Below are 21,699 nucleotides of genomic sequence, written 5' to 3'. Positions count from 1 at the left end.
AATGGGAAATCACTGCATTGTCCATTCGTTTGCTGTGAACCTAAAACTTTAAAAAATAAAGTCTATTTTAAAAAGTTAATGACAAAATGATGTGATTTTGTTGTACATAAGACTTAAGCTGTGATAGTTCCTCCTTTTTTGGTTTGGTTTGAGCTGTCATTAGCTGTGGTCATTCCCAGATCATTTTAAAGCCCAGATTCATCAATTTTATAACAAAAACTTGGTGGCCATTTACATTATGGTGCTTTTAACTATTCTTTAAAGTCTTTCACTATTTATCCTTTTATATTAAAACAAAACTAAATAAAAAAAAATTGAACTCTTCAAAAATATATTAGAAAACATTTTTCTTCCTTTTTTTTTTAAGAAAAGCTTTTTCTGCATTCATTTAGTGGAAGAAGCTTTGGTCTATTTTGATTGACACGAGCAACTTAAGGAACAAAAGTGTGCTTTTTCTTTTAATTCAATTCTCTATATCTTCTGAAATTCCATATCTGTTACCTCGTTTAAATGCCAAATATTATGTTTGTTTTATAACTGCAATCTGTGGGGAAATAGTAAAATGTACATACAGAGAAAGTTCCCATGGAAACATAATATACGCACTTAGCACACTGAATCCAAGAAAAAATTAATCATATTATCAATAGCAACAAAAAAGCTAATTTTGCTATTTCCCTCTGAGTATTTCCATGACTGATTAAATTAACAGGAAGTAATGCTGCATTAGGACCAAACAGGGCCTGTGAATCAGGTTCCAACCCAAGTTCTGTGCCAGCGACTTTCTACAATGCTACGAAAATTTTAGTGTTTGGAAAACGAAGGACTCAGATTTTAAAAAACTAAATAACTGTATGTCATTGTCAATTATTACTACCTATACCATTTAGTGCTGTCTTCCTCTTGTCCTGAAACATAGTAAAATGACAGCAATATGTCCCAGAGAATCTCCTTTACAAAGCCAAGATTTATGTGAATTTGTTTTAAAAAATGAGAGTTTTCAAAAATTTTAGAGATTTGATTTAAAAAACAAATCTGTTTATAATTAAATTAATTAATTCTACTATTTGGAATGCAAAACCTCAGACTTCCTTTTGGGGCTGGATGGAGTTTTCATCAACTTAATAGCCGATTCCCATCATGACTCAGTATATCTCATAACCTGTGCCATTTGTTTCAATCATTTTCCCTGCCCCCCAAAATCATTTGGAAAAACACAAATATGTGCAAAGAGATATCATCGTAAGAATAACTGCCACTGTATTAATGATAATGATGACGAAGTGAGAACACAACTCTGGATATTCTAAAAGTGTCCCTCCAGAAGGAGCATTCCCATGGAGAAGTTTTTGTATTGGAAAACTACCAGTGTCCCTTCAATTTCCTTCCTGAGGAGGCCAACAAGAACCAGCATGCTCCTTTTCCACAAAAGCTCCCTTCCAACCTTTGCAGCTGTCTGCCACACAGATGTTTCACATCACTGTCCTTATGGTATCTTATGTCCTATGGACTATCTTCTCTGTGCTTCTGCTGTGAGACATGAGGCAGATTTTCTAATAAAATATAAAAACCCTATTAGCAGCATGATACCTGAGGTAACCCATACCTATACTGCCTACATTATAGGGAAGTGACTCATTTCAAATGAGTTCTTCTATATTAAAAGTTGTCTATGAAGATAACTATAAACATAAAAATTCACAAATAAAGCAGATATTGAATAAGTTGATTCTGGGTTCATATCTGGGGAAAAAATAAAGGTTGAAACAATAAGACTAAAATGCGAACGATTTTTTTAAGTTTTATGAAAGAGTGTACACTAAGCGATTCAAACTCAATAAAGAGAAAACATTTAAAAAAAATACCAATTAGGGAAGTTTTGGTACCTATGGTCAGATTATGATAAAGGCACCAAAAAGATAAGCTGACCATAGGTGAGAAGGGCAGGCCAAATTTAAAAGTAAACAAATATGCAAGAAAGACAGCGCATGAAGCGGTGGGTACTTATTTAGCCTCTTTAGACCACCAGTTTTAGTTCCAAACTTCATCAAACAGATGGATGTACAAAAATGAGGGTTCAAAGCAAGATCACATCAATGATTAGAGGCCTATAAATTGAAATTTCAAAACATAAATTGTTGCATGTGAGGAAAACTGCTGATGAGTAACTAAACAGTTTTGTTTAATAATAGACATGACTGTTATTTAGATTTTGGTCTTCAACTTAGAAAAGTGGGCTCAGACTATAATGCAATGGATTTAGATAATTAGAAAAACTATCTGAGTAATAGGATACAAGAATAGGTTTTCTTGGAAACATACTCTATCTCCCTGTCTTTGATATCATCAATAACATCAGATGAGAGATTAACATGGGCCTTGAATGCTTTTGAGTCACTTACATTTGGGGATAAATGGGTGATCTTTCAAAGCCCTGTATAACTTTTCCACAGAACTTGCTTAACTCTGAGGTCATAGAAAATCCAAAAGTATACAATTTAGTTTAATCATCACTGGGGAATACAGAGGAAAACTATTTCACAAAGACATTAATTTACTTGTTTTTTGAACTATTTGACAAGAATCTTTTCGAATTATATGTATCACCACCCATTATTAACATTCTATTCAATGATTTTAGAAGGACAAGGGGATTTAGCAAAGTGAGATTTGGTGTTGTTCATTCAGCAAGAAGTGGCTGTAGAAACATTTTCTACATTTCGTAAAAGCAAACGAGAAAAATATGATCATATTTCTAAGTTCCTGTACTTTACCAACCAATTGTACTTCTCTGAAATCACTTTTAGAACTGTTGCTAAGGCCGCGTCTCCTGCAAAATTTACCCTACAGAACTTAGTCACTACTCAAGTATGTGGGAAAAGTGGGCAGCAGACAAGTCATTTTGAGAATATTTTTCAAATTCTTTCATCTACATATAAAGAATCCTTGAAAAATGAATTAGAAATCTGGGGAAGCTGTTGGCATTGTGTGTGGCTTAAGAATGGTGTTTATGTTATATGACTAAACCTTCTAAACCTTTTAAGTGCTGAATAAATTTTGAATATGATAGAGTTTTAGGTAGGTTAGAAACAAAAACGTAGCCTTTAGCTTTGGTGGGGAAAAAAAATTGAACCATTATATTTACAAGTTATATATTTCCAAGTTATATAGATTCAAATATTTTAGAGAGAAAACAATGGACCTAACTTTGCCAACTTTTCAAAGATTTCTACATAGATTTTTAGTAGGTGGTTTTTCTACTTGAATCTAAGTACCTTGTTATTTCATACGTTCATGTGAATTCACCATTTAAATAAATAATGTAAAACACATTGGGATGAATTCTTTGTGGCTACAGACAGACTTTGGTTTAAATTCTACCCTCAGGGAGAAAAAATGTTGTTTAAACGTTTTCTAGTGCCAGTTTTATAAAGCACAAGAAAATATAATCAAGCAACACAGTAAAGTTGGATAATTCCACTTCTTCCCTAATTTAACCTCTCTAACTCCTTTGGCCCAGCACACACCAATCTGATTTTATTCCTTAGTCGTATTAGTCACTCAATGTAAAACTGATCGTAGAGCTTGAACTATCTGAAAATCACTGTTAGGAGAACGCGGCTTAAAGAATGACTATCTTTCTACTTTTGGGGATAAGGTTTCTGTTATTGTTGTTTGTCTGTTTTCCTGAAAATGATTAAGGATGACTTTTTGTGTTATTTCAGGGTCTAGAAAAAAAGTTAGTATTTTCAGTGGCTTTTGATGGCCAATTTGTATTGCGCTGATACACAATATGTGGCTTTAACACTCAGAAAGTTGAGTCCATGGGAGGTGATCCAAGCAGAAGCATCTTAGCTGGGAGACAGCAGTATATGAAATCACACCTTCCCTGTTGCACTAATATCTATTCTGCTGAATACTCAGACATCCCAGCTCTGTGCCTTTTTTGTTGATGAAGAATGCCTGTGTATTTCACTTTAGAAACCAATTACATAATAAGCTAGTGTATTTTCTACTCATTTTAGTTACATATTGCTATAACAAGATATATTGGAAACAGTAAAAACTTCACTGTATTTCAACATAACATAGCTCTAACTTGAACATACTCACATCACTCAAAATTCTAGATCTTTGTTTAGCTGTCACCATATAGACCTTACAGTAAATATTACAAGACTCTGGATTGCTTACTTGTTTTAATTAAGCATTCTACAAGCATGATACTGTACCATGTGACTATTGATAAAATAACTTAAGGTAATTTGAAAAATTCAAATAATTATATCACGAATGTTGAAAATGTTACTTAAAACCAATTTTAAGTAGTAAACCTAACTGAAGATAGCCTATGTTTCGCTGTGCTAAGAACATATATTGTATGTCAATATGATACTAGAGAATTAATTATTAGAAAGCACATATTTCTATTACTTGAAATCAGATGAGATAAATGGAGATTTTTATTTATAGCATGGTTAATTTTTAGGTATTAATTGAACATGATGGTTATCCATGTCATTTCCAAGTACTCACCTGCAATTACTGAAATTTAAACTCTCTGCCATTTCAAAGACATACCCAACAAAGACAAAATAAACAGAATTCAAGGATTCAACTCGGCCACAGTTGGCCTGGGCATTATAGCACCAACAATCTAATTGCATTTCAGGGTTGCAATTAATATTGAATAACTACTCAGAAACACATTTTGTGGTGCAATGGGGCACAGTTAAGACCATACTTTGACATTTCCATATCCCCTTTAAAAAACCGTTTGTCAAACTTCCAATTGTTTTAACCGTTTGCTTGCTTTTGAAAGTCACTGAACTGTTCCCATTCCATGCACATACTGCAAGACATGGAATCCATTCCAACCGCTAGTTGAACATCAACATATGCCTTCGAAGTTTTTTTTTGTTTTTTTTTTTAATCTGTAACTTTAAAAAAGGTATTGAACACTTACGTTTAAAGCAGTAGGCATCAAATCTGCTATCAGGGAGAGGGAAGCCTGTCTGGTTCTCAAAACGATACAGGGTTCTCACCCCAAGTAAACCACCTCCACACTGGGCCTTGGCCACAGTCACAGGGTGGCGAACGCTGGCATCCATCAGCCACCCGTAATCGCACTGGTCAAAGCCGTTCCTCCAAGCCGCATGGAGCTCCCCCACTGTCGCCAGCTGGGCGTCCTGGTTTTCACACTCTTCTTTAGCCTCCTCATAGGTGAATTTATGGGGAGCAGTGATGTGGTATACATCACCTGAAATATGAAGAGGGGGAAAAAAAGCCCTAAGTTTTACTATTCATTCCTTTCCATTTAGGGTGGTGTGGGGGGGAGTTAATGGAAGCATGTAATACATATATGATAAGAAATAACACATACCAGAAAAGTTATATCGATATCTATAGTTATGGCTATATCTATCTCTATCTATCTATCTATCTATCTATCTATCTATCTATCTATCTATCTATCTATCTATCTATGTATCTATCTATCTCCATAAGCTTTATCATTAAATGATTGCTTCAATGTCCTATGGGCATATAGAAGCAGTTATTTGATAATAAAGTTACAATAAATTCTTCAAGATGAGCAAATCTTTCCAGGTGATACTTTGGATTATTGTCCAGAAAATGAGTTTTCTCTTTAATGAAAGAGCCTGTGATGTACTTATTAACATTGTGTGCTGCAAAGAGAAAGCTGTTTGAACTATCACTGAGGTTATTTCACTTTGTTTAACCTATAATCAAATAGTAATTCTCTGACCCTCCTCTTCCATCACTACTATCAAAATGATTAAGTCCCATCAAATCAAACAACAAAGCAAAACAATCTGCAGGGTTTGAAGTTGGGAAGGGATAGAATCCCGTTCCCCTGCCTTCTTGTCTGCCACACAAGGCCACTGGGATTTTTATTCAGGTCATGGCCAGTCCATGGTCAGGGCTGAGCGTGAATGGAGGCCAACATCATCCCCCATTAAACCAGCAAAACGGACCAAAGTCCCCCTTGAGGAAAGGGATCCTTTTCTTCTACTTGCTCTGCCCAGGATGGACACCTTTTGCAGTCTGTCTGCCAGACGGGCACCTTTTTCCAGTCTTACAAAGACACATGTTTGCTAGCAAAGGCAATAACTAGGTTTGAGAGACTCTTATATTTACTAATCGATTAACAAAGAAAGGGTGAACATTTACTTTGTTTATGACCAGGCCCAATTAGCAGAGAAAATGTTCATTATCATTTAATGTGTCATAATAAAATATTCCGGAAATGCCATAGTTTTTTAAATTGAAACTTTACTTCCAATTTACTTGGGTAGCTAACAAAACAATTGGCTGGAGTAAATTCAAGGAAATTAAATGATGCTTTTCACATATGTACACAAATTGCTTTTTAAAAGACAGAGGCAGCATTAGAGAATATTTAAGCAAAAAGAGCAGGCAGGAGGAGGAATATACAATGAAATGGAGAGGAAGCTAAAATATTGATAGCCTATTATTGTAGCAGCTACAGGTTCTGTTTCCATCTCACTGGCACCGCTTTCTGATTCTATGATATATTAGACAACTGGGACTCCAGAGCTCTCACTATTCAGATCTTCACCTGACTAAATTTAGATGTAACAAGCAATTGTTTAAAATGAGTAGAACCATTACTCTCTCTGAGTGTGTGATAGCTTTATAAAACGAGAAAACTAAGTCCTGGGGAAAATGGCCACATCACACATACTAGCTTTTCTCACTATACATCGAAAATTGCTGGAACTCGGTCAAATCCTGGTAAGAGCTATTTGAAGAGAAAGAAAAATGACTTTTACCTGACTGAAAAAGGTAAGGTCGGGGTGTGAAGAGGTTTGTCCTTAATGATTTAGTCTGGCAAAAGATAGGCATCTCAAATCTAAAAATGTACTATAAGAATGTAAGTTTCCCTCCCCCATCCTTCAGTGTCTCCCTCCCTAATATGTTTTAAAAGCATAAGAGTCACAGTACCAGTTACAGAGTATGTATTCCACAATATTTGTTAAATGAATGGCATTTCAAGTTCTTGTTCAGAAACAAGGTACTCTTTTTCTCCCCTCCTTCCCAAGCAGCACATTAAATAAAGCTAATTCTGCGGCAGGGCTTTGGGGAGCTGCTGTCTGGAACAGGTGATTGATCTCACCTATGGATTTGGTTTAAAGCAACAGGGGGGGAAAGGCAGACGGAGAGACTGCGTCTGGTCGCCCTGAGCAGCCTCATTCACTTCGCATTACACTTGCACCAAGCCTGAAAGGAATGCAAGTGTGAAAGAGGGCAGCACGCCAGTACATTTCCCTCCAAGGTAGAGAACACTTGGGTTTGTTATTACAGCTGGCATATCATTTTTGTTGCCTTAGTTTCCTGCACTGTGAGGTGCTTCTACTTTGAGGTAAAACTACTGTTCCTCTTCAGTAACAGGAGTGATTAGCCAACCAGAGTAGGGCAAGGAATGTAATTAATAGAGTACAACAGCTACGTTAGTGGATACGTTGGGACAAATCAACTTCTCCAAATGCAGCCAGAGCCAAAGGGCTAATGAAGAAAAATGATGGCATGATTTCATGGGTAACTAGCGTCCCTGTCTGAAACAGCATACATGTAGGCGGTATTAAAGGAAAGAAAGGTTTCAGAAGGTGCTTGTGGGTTAAAAAGACAATTCTCTTATTATTATTAAATCATAAACTTATAGAACTTTTCACATAGAAACTTTTGTTAAATCTGACTTTATACCAAAATGTCAATTTAATTCATTTATTTGGAAGATACAATTTCCATCTAGCTATCCAATACCCATAACAGAATGATTTTATTTATTTGATTAAATTCTGTTATTCCTGAAGGCCACCTATATTTTCCTTTTCATTTATATATAGGAATTTTTCAAACATGGCAAATAAAAATTAAAAAAATATATTGAAAGAGACATCATCATTGGGTTTCATGTAACTCAGATGGAAAAGAAAGCTTTACCTGACATTGAGTTTACTTTAGGGTAAGAATTGAAAGATTTCATCTATAAAGATACATACGCCATAATTGTTGTTTTATTTCAAAATAACGAGAAAAAGAAAAGTAAAACATTTACTTTAACTCTTGTTCCAAAAACTACATATTTAACACTTCCTAAATCATAACTGTTTAACATGAATATTACCTTGCCCACTTCAAAAACCTAACGGTATAGTGAAGCATAAACACTATAGAATTATTTTACTATATCTTGAAGCTCTTGTAATTAACACTGAATGTATACCCAAAGTGATAAGTTAAATATCCAAGCTTTGCCCTTCGTATCAACCTCAAACTATTAAGACCAAGACATCTTATACTTTTCTAAAACATGCCAGAATATCCTGGCATCAGTTTCCTACTAAAACCCAAACCAGAAAATAAATAAATACATAAAAATAAACCAATAGGTAATACACAGGTAGCAGTAATTGAAGTACCTTATTTTGCTGTGTATCATGCATTCATTTTTGCCCAAATTTGTGAGGGAAAAATAAGGATGTGCATTATACATGGGTAGTACTAATTCTGTATCTATATAAATGTTTTTAATTCTTTCATTTATGCTTATGATTTAAAAGTGTAACTCTAGAAACCAATAAGGATATATATACGCAAAATAATACCATGGAATACAATGATCGGCTTTGTTGAACTTATGACAAACTTGCAACAACAAAGAGTTCTTGGCCTGTACGATTTGTAAATATTGTAAATTTGTTACCGGTACATAAAATTTCTTGTACCTTGTATCTGTTCTTGTGTCTTGTAATTATTTGTTACATAAAATTTCTGGTACCATAATGTGTTAAAATAAATGCCAAAATTCCTTTATAATACAAAATACAAGTACTTAAAATGTAAACAAATAAAAATTTGAATTAAAACAAAAGATTGTCTTCCCTGAAAATTTGGGCCAAAAATGTGGGTGCACATTATACACAGGAGCACATAACACATGGCAAAATACAGTAATTCATATTACTAAGAGCTGCTGATTTCTAAGACATCTATAACCTCTAGTCAAGTACTTTTTGATTCGTTAGATACGTGGTTTTAATCAGATAATACTTGGACATTATATGATTTTTATCTAATATAATACAAATGGAGGTGACCTGCTATTCAAACCAGAATTCATTGATTAAAAGCGTATTGCTGAAGATGCTGATCAGGAACATTGTTAACTTATGGTCCAAGTTCTAAGAACATGATTTCCAAAAAAATGTCTTCCACAGAAAACTGGTGACCCTTGAGATGTAACTATAATAGGTATTTGAATGCGAGCAGGTTCCATGGACAAGTGCATTTAGAAAACAAACACAAGTCATCTGATAGTTTTCATTTCTGCAAGCTTCTCTGAGCATTTAATGGACAGTAGTTCCTGAGAGTCCCCACACCCTTTGTCCAGAGAACTCTCCTTTTCTAATAGAATACTACTTAATAGACCATGGATCTGTTTCATGGAATAGTTTGGAAAACACTGCTTTAGAGACCTATGTGTTGCTATGAAGAGGAACCTCAATTGATCCATAACAAATACAACTTTGTGTTAAGTTTTCTGGTTGCCTGGGTGTCAACCTGCTCAGGATAGAAGCAGAGTACGTGGATAGGGTTACCGCACAGAATCCAAGCAGGAGCCAAAAAACTAAAGAGAGTATGTAAAGCAAAGGGCATCTGAAGTCCACTGCTTCTCAGGGTTGCTTCAAAGATTGCAAGTGAGCAAAGGGGCCTGGGGCAGAGCGGGGAACCCTAATGAAGTGTCTAAGACAGTATTTAAGCTGAACACAGAAGGAGTGCATTTCTTTAAAAAACACTTTTTTTGCAAAAAATAAAACAAGATACAGCAGATAAAAGTATCAGGCTTTCTCCTCAATAATACATGGTAGGCACACGCTTCCATACCGTGTACCAGAGAAAAATGCAGGCTGTGGGCTAAGCACTGACCACTTTTACACTGAGAAAGCAGTCAAGGAGTTAAGACTTTCAGTTGTTATTGATCTACTTTCAGGTTTTAAATCTACCATCAGGAATTATTTACAGGTCAAATTATATGTTCTCAACTATAGCACAGTGGGATGAAATTAAACAGATAATAAGTGTAGGTCAGTAACAATACAAGAACTCCAGTCTTGGTTCAAAAATAAATTATCATAAGAGGATGTGTGATTTATAGAGGATGTAATACAGAATTGCATACCTGAAATTTATCTAACTTTACTAACAATTGTCACCCCAATAAACTTTAATTTAAAAAAAAAAAAAAAAAAAAGAGGATGCACCAAGAGATAAAATCTAAAATCCAGAAGCAAAGCCAAATCAGGAACCAAAGAACAAGAGAAAGAGAAAGCAATCATGGGGGGGGGGGGGGGGGGGGGGCATCAAGCAAAGCAACTCAGTGCATTTGCTTTGTTTCTCTCCAACCTGAATTAATTGGTCAGGTTGGGTAAGGTCCTACCCTGAGAGTATCTTAAAGGCACCTCTTTGCCTCTGATGTACGTAAGAAAAATTCCCTATGAGTTTTTATCACAGTACCACCTGTAGAGTGAGAGGCAAGAAAGCAAAGCCTTCTGTGAGGGAAAAGATTTACTTTATTAGCATAGGACAAGGCTGTTTGCTACATTTATTCCTGAATACTTGTTTGTAAACAATTTCATGTATTTCAGATTTACTGGATAGTTACCTTCCTTGAAGGAAAGCATCACTTTTGTAAGTTGACTATTAAGTTCCAGATGAGACCTCATCAAAGCAGCAACATCCATAGGGCACTTACTATCAGATTGGTAACTAGAGTACAGATTTGGAACATGTTTCTAAATGTTATCTGTTTATGAGAGAATACTTCATTTTTCTCTAATTAAAGAGAGCAAATAAAATGTCAGGAGAGAAATATACAAAATATCTTTTTATATACACAAAACAATGCCTTACTGAAGAGAGAATAATAAGTTAATTGAACTTGTTTTAAGTAAGAATTCATCGAGGTGTGAATACACATTTACGTTAGTACACACATAAAATATAATGTAGAACAGAGGTTTTCACACACAGGATAATTTGGATATTTATATGAAAAACATATGCAGTATCTTAACCCATACTTGTCCAAAATTTTAAGTTAAATGCTGTGGCTTTGAATTATTCCTGTTATTTCAACTTTCTGGAAGAAATTGAAAGATTGCTGGTGAAGGTTTAATATCTGCTGACATTTCACAAACTAAATTTGTCTTATTCGTGGAAATTAACATCATCAGAATTATTAAGAAAAAATACTTTGACAACTAACTGCTATAAGACTTCCTGGAAATCAGAGCACATGTGCTCTTTTTCTGCACTTCTAATTGCTAAATGGAAAAGCAGCTTCTTGGCAGACTCAAAAATGACATATACTGAAGGGCAATCAATGATAAAAACAAATCAAAACGTAAAAAAATGACCCACACTGCTCAAAAGCTGGAGTTCATAACCAGGAATAACTCAGAAAAATTATGAAAGAGCCTGGGTCTACGGCAAAGCTAGGATAGGCTCTTTCTCTCCCCCTGACAATTCCTTGCGATCACGAAGGTGGAAGGGGGAATTGGCATCAGTAGACCACAGGTAATTACTTAGTTCTTTCCTAGACTGCAGCTGATAGGCTACTCTCTGTGGTAGTCACAGCTGAGATCTCAGCATAGGTTTCTAGCTGAATATATTGCCTGGTAGTGTGATAAATGTTTACACTTCTTCTGTTTATTTGTTCTCCTAACGATTCTATCCTGAACTGTTTGGTCTAAAAATTAGTTCTTATAAACAAATCATGATTCCTTTAGCCCATAGGAGAACAGAACTCCCTAATTTCTTTTCATTATAAGGAAGTTTAAGATTTGTACATATTATTGTATTTCCTTGCTATTTGGGTCAACAGAGTATATAAGTACTAAATGTATGCAAAGAGTAGATACAGTGTGTGAGCTGGAAGTGAATGCCTATAAGATAAAACCATTTAAAGGATATGGCAAGTACCATGGGGATAAAAACAATTCAACATAATTATTGTTAGCTTTGAAGTTTTGGATTTTTACGTTTTTTTCAAAGGCAGTTTCTTTCTCTCTCTCATTTTGCCCATATCTATGTACATAAGATCAAAGCAATGAAGTCTAATACCTATTATCCTCTGGATCATGGAACCCATCAGCTGTACATGTTTGGTTAACAGCTAACAAACAACACCATATAATCTTTTGAGGGCCAATATTTGTAAATAATTCAAAAGCATGTCAAGTCCCCCTAAGATTTGGTCCTTTAACCCACACGGAGGCCAACCTTCTGTCAACAATGACAAGAAAACCTTCTGGACTAAGATAACTTCACTCCATTTCTAGCATTGGGCCGGTGATGTTTCTAATTTGGGGGTAATTTGGGGGTAAAGTCAGGTCAGCACTTTTCCAACTTCTCCCTAATCTTAGTAGAAGAAGCATAAGGTGGTTAAAGTAGAAGCATAAGGTATGGCTTACAGCATAGACTTTGGGTTTTGAAAATTTTAACCTCTAATTATTAGAGAATTGTCATTTGTTGGCTGTGACAGTCAGTTAACCTTCTCTAAATCAGATAATATTCATGGGGAAAGGAATCCACATCTTTGTCAATGTGATATTACACAAGATCTCATGTATGTCAATTTGAAGAATTTAAAGACACAGGAAGCTCCACTAAAATTGAAACATAGTTTTATGGTTTTCAGGATGTTGATCTCATTCTTTCCCATTGACAGAGCAGTAAGATTGTAATTAGAATGAGGAAGAAGTTCTGAAAATTTTCTGGTGTCTGAGTCTTTAAAACATGTAAGAGACTGAACATATTATTTGGTCTAACAAGCACAGTGTGGCTGCAGGTCAAAACACAAGAGGATAAGCCTAGTTGTGTGTGTGTGTGTGTGTGTGTGTTGCACTTTTCACAGCCGAGAAGTAAATGGCCACTGTGTTGTCCAAGAAGCTCTTTCAATTCAGAGCTCCAGGAGACCCTGACATCAAAAAATTAAAGCAAATGACTGTCACATGCTTCAAGGAGTTTATGTCAAAACATTTCTACTTTTTTAAGGTAAGATATAAAGTGAAAGAAAACTATTATAGAAAAGCCTAAGGATTCCATTAAAAACCTGTTAGAAGTAATAAACAAGGTCAGCAAGGTTTCCGGAAACAAGATACAATATCAATATGTAAAGATCAATCGTATTTCTATACATTTGCAACAAACAATCAGAAAAAGAAATAAAGAAATTTCCATTTGCATCAAAAAGAATAAAATATCTAGGATTAAATTTAACAAAAGTACTGTAAAACTTATACTCTGAAAGCTATAAAACATTGTTGAAAGAAATTAAAGAAAATCTAAAGAAAATCAGAAAAACATCTAATTTTCATGGATCCAAAGATTTAATATTGTTGAGATGGCAATACATTTCAAATTGATCTAGAGATTCAATACAACCTCCATTAGAATCCCAGCTGGCTTCTTTGTAGAAATTGATCTGATTGTAAAATTAATATGGGAATTCAAGGGACACAGAATAGCTACAACAATTTTGGAAAAGATGAATGCAGTTGGTGGATTCACATTTTCCAATTGCAAAATGCATTACAAAGCAACAGTAATCAAGACAATGTGGCAATGGCATAAGTACAGACATACAAATCAATGGAATAGAATGGAGAGTACAGAAATAAACCCATAAAGCTACGATCAATTGGTTTTCAACAGGGTTCCAAGATCATTAAATGGGGAAAGAATAGCCTTTTCAACAAATGGTGCTGGGACAAGTGGACATTCACATGCCAAAGAATGAATTTGGACTCTTACCTTACACTACACATAAAAAAATTAACTCAAAATACATCAAAATAAAAGTAAAACTTAAGACTTTGGAAGAAAATACTGAAGTAAGTCTTCATGACTGGGGATTTGGCTATGTTTTCTTAGACATGACACCAAAAGCACAAACAATCAAAGAAATATTAGATTGAGTTTCATCAAAATTAAAATATTTTGTGCTTCAAAGGACCCTACTGAAAAGTAAAAATACAACTCAATGAATGGGAGAAAATATTTGCAAATCATGTACAGTATCTGAAAAGGCACTTGAATCTAGACTATATAAGGAACTCTTACAACTCAGTAACAAAAAGACAACCTAATTAAAAATGAGCGAAGGTTCTGAATACATCTCCCAGAAAATATATAATTTGCCAAGAAGCACATAAAAAGTTGCTCAACATCATTAGCAATCAGGGAAATACAAATCAAAACAACAATCAGATGTCATGTTACACCCATTAGGATGGTTACAATAAAAAAGTCAGATAAAAACAACCGTTGGCAAAAATATGAAAGAAGCAAGACTCCAAAATACTTCTGGTGAGAACTTAAAATGGTGTAACCACACTGGAAAATAGTCTAGCAGTTCCTTAAAAAGTTGAAAATAGAATTACCATTTCACCTAGCAATTTCAATCATTGCAATCAAATCACTACTACAATTACTACTCAAATAAAATTAAAATCTTTTTAAATGATACATCAGAGATTTGGGTGAGCTGTGAGAGTACTTTGCATTGTCTTGGTTTGTAAGACTGCCTGTTGCTCTGCTGGGGAATCTTTGGTGGCCGTGAAAGTTTACTGTAGTGGAACAGAAAAAAAAGGCCATTTCCAATCACTTAACATCCCTGTGCCTCAGTTTCCTTATGTGCAAAAAGGAGAGGTTGTTTTTTTTAAATGCCTGACAAACAACTATATAATAAACAGTTTCGTTCCTTACCCCACCTATGTAGCTACCTCACGGTCAATCTATTGGCGTCACTGTACTGAATGAGCACGTCATTTACCAGAGGTGCTGCTAGCGTGCCAAGCCTCATTGCCTTCATCAGTTGCTCTTTGCTAGGCCATTCAAACACTTAAACAGAAACAACTCCAAGTTCAGTTGCAAATCCCTGGTAAGACATGTTAATCTCCACAGCCTATAGCAGAAGCACAACCACAGCTGTGATCTGTGATTCTGTGAGTTCTACAGAGAATAGCTAAAACGTTTCCCGCATCTTCTAGCACCAACCTCAAACAATGGGGAGAGGTTCTGTAATCCAGAATCAATATTTGAATTATCTGGTGAACCACAGGGTGCAGGAAGCTCTTCTAGCTGACTTGGGACTTTTTAACTGAATAAGTCCAGTATCACTAGTTCTTAAATAATTCCCACTAGTGAAGCCGTCTGTAGATTATGTGCTATAAATTCTATTACAATGAAAAGTCAATCTGAGAATCCGCAGGCAGGAAATCACACAGTTTCCAAATCTGATATCTGATTTTGGTCTAATAGAAAGCTCCAAAAAGCCCAAACTAAGTCTCGCTCTAAGACCTGTTAATGACAGGCCTTTACCTATTTAGTTTGTTTTTCACACCTAAAGGAGCTCACAGGATAACAGAAAGAAAAGGTTATTTTTGGTTCTAGGTCAGAACAAGGATAACATAGAGGCATCAGACAAGTCATAGAGGTGACAGAGTTATCCTGGATTTTGACATGAGGAAGCAATAGAGAGATTAACCTGTGATCTGTGAATAGGTACAAAAGAACAAATCCCAGAAAGCACAATTGGCTGGGTAGGCAAGAAAGGGAAATTATTGTGGGAGGCTGGAAAGAAAAAAGGAGTATCTCTCTAGGAAGGAATTATTTCTGAGACACCACAGAAAAGAGAGAAAGGAGAAATTCAATATTATGGTGGTGTAATAAAGTTATTTTAAAAAAATGCTTAATAAATTTTGTGAACAAAGCTTGGCATTTTCCCCAAATATTATAGAAACAGAAAGGCGGTGGAAGCAGTCTCCGAAAAGACAAAGTTTGGAGAAATAATGCAATTACTACCAAGTATTTCTTGAGTAACTAGTATGTGTCTATTACTGGAATAGATCCTTCATTGTGATTGACAGAGTTTATAGGAGAAGTTTATGACCATATCTCTACCAGGAGTTCACAGAAGTTTTGCAGAAATAAAGCTAATAGATAATATTTTGTATCTGATAAGCATAAAGCAACCAGAGAACAACTAAACACCAAATATGTGGAACTGAGTGTAAGAACAGTGGGAGTTCAGAGTCAGGAAATCTCAGTATGAGCTGCAAGAGCCAAAGATGGGCTTTTGGGAGCAGTGTTTTCAGGCACAGGGAAATGCAGAATGTTGGAAAGCTGAGAAACGAGTGTTCTCTGAGAAGACAAAAGCAGGCGTGCAGACGGGAGCAAGCACGGGGTTTGTGGAGGACATGTGTGCAGGCTCATGCTGGAGAGAGGGAAACAAAGTTGAATAGGTTACTCCCGAGCCAGGATTACGGGGCTTCAAAAATCAGGCAGAGTTTGTGCTTGAGGAGGAAGGCAACAGAAAACTCACTCCTCAACTCTGAGTAGGTGAATGACATAGGTGAGGTTTTAAGAGCTTCGATGGCCCTAAAATGGGCCCCTCGAAGATCTGCTAAAGGCATGGGGATAATTGGTGAGAATCAGAACCAGCGATGAGACACAAAAATGATTCACAAACTAGAAATATGGGTATGAGATTCAGATGAGAGTTCAGGGCTGGCAATGCAAAATTAGAAATTAACATTTTCATTTTCTTCTTTTTGCTCTTTCTTGTTTACTTTTGTACCCCATTCATCCTACAAGGCATTTGTCTTACAGTTCATATACAAGAGAACACAAATGAAATTAAACAAGTGACTAAGGAAATTGGAGCAATGGGAAATTGGGAAGCAAGTAGAATTGTGATAAAGCCTAGACAGATGTAAAGTTATCCAAGGGGCAAGTATAAAGCAAGTTGAGTAGAGTAGGCACTTATAGTTTGGAGGTTCATTTATTAATTCACTCATTTATCCACTCTACCTATGGAGCACCTATTAAGTGCCAAGGACATAGTGGGGACACACATAGTTCCTTCCCTCCCAGTACCCACAGTCTAGTAGGAGAGAGGGAGGGGTAAGCAAACATTTGCACAAGGGTTATTATAGTCATATATTCAAGTTTCAGAGATGGTAAACGTGACAGAGATCAACTAGGGCTCCGGTGGGGGATACAAGATGAACTAGAGAGCCCACAGTACAGAAACATCAAAGTGCTGGGAAGCTGTGTGAAAGCCAGGGACTCGGAATAGTAGGGTGGTTGTTATTCCGAGTAAAGTAAAAGCCAAAGGCCAGGGCTATATAGAAAATACAGGTTATAGGATAGGATTTAGGTCCATAAGGTTGCCCATGTCAGAGGGGCAAGGAGCTCCTGGATCAATCATTTGTCAGGTCAGGAGATAAGACTGGAAGTATTGATTCATTTGTAGGAAACTAAGAGCGTCGACCATGAAAGAAAGCAGTCTGACCTTATCTACCATCTTCTGATTTATCTGCGGGAGAATTAAACCCGTATATAAAGAAAACAAATAAAAAGTCAATCTACTAATTTCGTTAAAAAATAAAGATTCTTTAAACGTTTGAGTGTTTTTTCCCCCTTTTTTAGCTGAAATATTTACATTGTACTCCATTCTTTTCAACATTCTCCTATTTATCTTATTTAGGAATTATTTTTTGCTATGGATATAACTGGACACATATACATCCTACTAAACTTCCAGTTTTCTGTACAGAAATACATTAATTCACAAAGCACTTTCAGAAGCATTTACATCCTCCACTGGTGCAGTCTACATGTTTACGTGCCCAAGACCCCTTTGTAGAGAGGTAGACACCAGATGCATTCCTGAACACTGTGATTCAAGAAGGTAATGTTCTAAGCAGAGCATAACTGGTTTCAAACAATAGAGGACAGATAATATAGGAATTTTTATTTTGCCACAGTATTATTTTTAATTATCCAATAATGTTCAAGCAACTTATCACATTCAAAATGCCTTGATATAAGAGTCACCCTTCTTCATAATGTAACCCATTTCCAGTTATTTTCTCTATCCTTCGAAGTACCATGACTCAGACTTTGACAGAGCATTGCATTCCTAACATTTTAGATCAATTCTAGTTTTAAGAAACTTCCAGAGAAGAAATTTTATTTTCTGTTAGGTTTCTTTCTACATTTCATGATATTCATTGTCAGAAAAATTTTCATTATATGGAACCTAATTCACAGAATTGAATTTTAATTCATTTCTTCTTTTTACGAATTCAGTGGAAATAAAGAACCTTTCATATACCCATAAGCTATAATAACAGCTATTACTTGTTGACCACTTTGTGCCACACTCTGTGATAAAAGCCTTACACATTTACCCATTTCATCTTCACACCATGATTCAAAAGTAAGTATTCTTGTCTCCATTTCACAGAAGAAGAAACTGAAGCTTAGAGAGATAATGGCTTGCTCAGGGTCTCATAACTACTTAAATGACAGAGCTGTGACTCAAGCGAGGTCCTTCCTATTCTTAATTATCAGAAATGTACCTGCCTCCCAAGTGTCCTCCCTCAGCACTGTCTTTACCACTCCTAAATAACTCCAATCCTTTATTCAGTTTTCTGAGTTATGCAATCATCTCAACTCTAAACCTTTTCAACATTTTCCAAATCTACCTTATCAGGAAACAGAGATTCAAATTCCTAATAAGGGACCCGCTCTGCGTTTTCCAAATCCACTTTACCAGGAAACTCAGATTAAGCTTCCTAATAAGGATTATTTTATGAGTCTTAATTTCTAGATTCCTACTTTAGAATCTTAATTCTACTAAATGCTTGGTAACAGTGTTCTGTTACTGAATCATGGCTAATATGCAACCATAATGTCTAGACCATTTCTAAGAAGAACACAAGCTAATATCGGAATGCTTGTTGAGTGCATATAACTCATGTAATTGCTCCTTTATACTTAGTACATTACTTGTTAAAATAGGATTAAATACTGTATTCATATGCATAACTGTACTATAATCACCACCTTGGGATAAGAACCAGATTCATTTTTCTCTCCCTCAAACTGGCTGAATTTAATTTACTACAATTATTTAAATTTTATAAAGAAATGCATGTCAGGATGCACATGACATACAAAACAAGAAAGTAGAAAAAAACAAAAGGTTGATATTCTGTCAACTAAATATCTTTCATGATAAATAACTAAATTAAAACAAAATTATTGTGTTTTTGAACTAGATTTCATTTTATACTTCACTGGCCTTTTCAGTAGACCATCTGGAATAATATGGCTTCTGAGTTGAACTAATTGCACCTTGTTAATAACTGTGTTATGTGTTCCAACACATTAATTCATTCTGAGTACATCAATATCTCTAATTTTTACTGTCTCTGCCACCACTCTCATACACACTTGGCTGTCAAAAATACAATAAAATATAGGTGGGAATTACTATAGCTGTGAATATAGCAATAAATATCTCTTGTGAGGAATTTTGGCTCACTTCAAATAATCTTTTATCAGTGTGGCACTGAAACACCAGATGTAATTTTATATAAACTTTCCACACAGATTTTTAGCAACTCACAGTTTAGCCTATAGTCTTTCCCTCCAAGGGAGGCCATACACCTCAGTAAAGGAGGGAGGGAGACTTCACCAGTTACAAAAGCCACTCTTTAACTCCCCTTGCACCACTACCACCAGTCCAATTTCAAGTCAAGAGAGAAAAGACCAGTGTCCCAAGCTTTCCTAATTATGCCAAGGGACAACAAATGAGGAGCAAAAGATTTCCAGAACAGGGTAATTCTAAACATACTGAAATGTCTTCCAGATTTGTCAAGTTCTTTCTATGAAACAAAAGCCTTGCTACTCTGCTGACACAGATTTCAGCCAGTAGTTGAATTAGTATGTATTTATACTGATTGTTTTACCTTTATCTTCCAACTTTTATGTGCTAAAACAAAAAAGGTTCACATTCTGTTGCTTTGGTATAAATAACCAAACTAAAGTTATGCTGTATTGCACATTCCAAGTTTCACCATCAAATATGTGGAACATTTGTCCCGAGTAACTATATAAAATACAGTTGGGTTACTTTGGGGCAGAGACTGGTTTTACAAATAACAGTTGCCTTGGAAGTGATGTTTATGGAGGGGGAAAAAGACTCCTGTAAGACTAATAAATCCTACTCATTGTGGTGGACGTGCACACCCTCAGAGCTACTCTTCTGACAGAGCCCAGTTCTGTTCACACACTGGTGACAATACGCTGAACAGACTGTGGGGGCGCCAGCTCTCAGTGGATTCAGTGTTGCTGGGGATTCCCGGCAGGACTTCTACCACTGGACCCGTTAAAAGTACCTCAAACAGTATTTGAGGAAGGCATGGAATTTCTAGGACTTCTACAAAAGCAGAAAGTCCTCTGGGCTAGAAAGAAGTTAGGGAGTCTGTAGCCTTAGAGAGTGAGGTTTCGGTGGCTTTCAGGATAAGAAAAGACACACAGAGGGACCCTTAAGATCTCCATCTGGTATCATTGTGAGTACATAAGCCTGTCTTTCCATTAAAGAGGCTGGCCTGTGATGATTATTCATATTTAGATCACGCCATGGATTTGTACCTGAAAACCACCGTTTCTATTATATTTGGTAAATCTCTTTTAGGTAATTAGACCATAGGTACTCTTCCAAAAACTACCTCTGGTTCAGTTCTAGTATTACCAATACTAGCATTCTAGAAATTTTTATATCTAACACTCTGATAGATATTATTCTATATTAAAACAACAGTGATAAAACAAATTCCACGTTACTGAATTTGGATACAAATTTCCATCTTACTGAAAAAGCAATAGCCAAATTTATTTCCTAGAACCAGATTCTCCTACTAACTATCACCTATTAAATTAAATTTAAAATAAAGGAAGGAGAAAAGCTATATATCATAGCTTGGATTTTACATATTTTTTTTCCTTTTGTACCTATACAGAAATGGAAATTGTTAGTATCTGAAGTTGTAGTTTAGAAAATACATTTACCAGTCTTAAATGATAGTTACCGTGTTTCCCCGAAAATAAGACCTAACCGGAAAGTAAGCCCTAGCATTATTTTTCAGGATGACATCCCCTGAACATAAGCCCTCATGCGTCCTTTGGAGCAAACATTAATATAAGACCTGGTCTTCTTTTCGGGAAAACACAGTATGATAAGAATGCTAAGATGCTAGAGAACTACACTTAAGCAGCCTTCTTGTAAGCAGGCCTTCTGATTCAAATTTAGTCAGGGCATTAGGAAAATATAAGCTGCTTATTTTCTAGCTTTCAGTCTCTGAGGCTGTTTATTCAATTCATAAAATCATAGAATCATAGAATTTTATTTTAATTTTGGAAGAAACTATGGAAATTATTTAGTCTAACCTCTCATTTTACAGATAAGAAAATTAAGATCATTCTTTTTATGTGGACCCAGCCAAACTTAAAAGTATAACTCAATTCAATCCTTCTATTTATATAGGCTTCTAGGATACCTGGTGACACAAATGAAACTCCATTTCAAAATTCACAGAAACTTCTATTCCATGTGTCTTATAATAAAACCTCCTTGTGCCCCTTAGATAAGGTTTCCACTATTGAATTTAAACTTGTCTTTAAGAACCTCTAACTCTAAGCATATTTACAGCAAGGCTTGCATCTTACCTGGTTTCATATCCCTAGCAAATAGCAGAGTATCACACAGTCGGTGTTTTTGTTGTTGTTGTTGTT

At 35.6% G+C, this 21,699-nt stretch overlaps 1 protein-coding gene across 4 annotated transcripts in view; it reads right to left on the bottom strand.

Annotated features, from left to right (window-relative positions):
- VCAN (versican) overlaps positions 1 to 21,699 on the bottom strand; it is a 103,723-nt gene that overhangs the window by 60,514 nt on the left and 21,510 nt on the right. For all 4 annotated transcript variants that reach the window (XM_019746377.3, XM_019746374.3, XM_019746375.3 and 1 more), the window contains exon 6: positions 4,967 to 5,260. In XM_019746377.3, coding sequence (XP_019601936.3) covers positions 4,967 to 5,260 — 294 coding nt within the window. The remainder of the gene's footprint in view (positions 1 to 4,966; positions 5,261 to 21,699) is intronic.

The sequence above is a fragment of the Rhinolophus sinicus genome, chromosome 3 (assembly GCF_057876585.1).
Source record: "Rhinolophus sinicus isolate RSI-liver-muscle chromosome 3, RSI-T2T, whole genome shotgun sequence".
Lineage (NCBI taxonomy): Eukaryota > Metazoa > Chordata > Mammalia > Chiroptera > Rhinolophidae > Rhinolophus > Rhinolophus sinicus.
The sequence above is the reverse complement of the archived record's forward strand: the minus strand, read 5'-3'. Positions and strand labels throughout refer to the sequence as shown.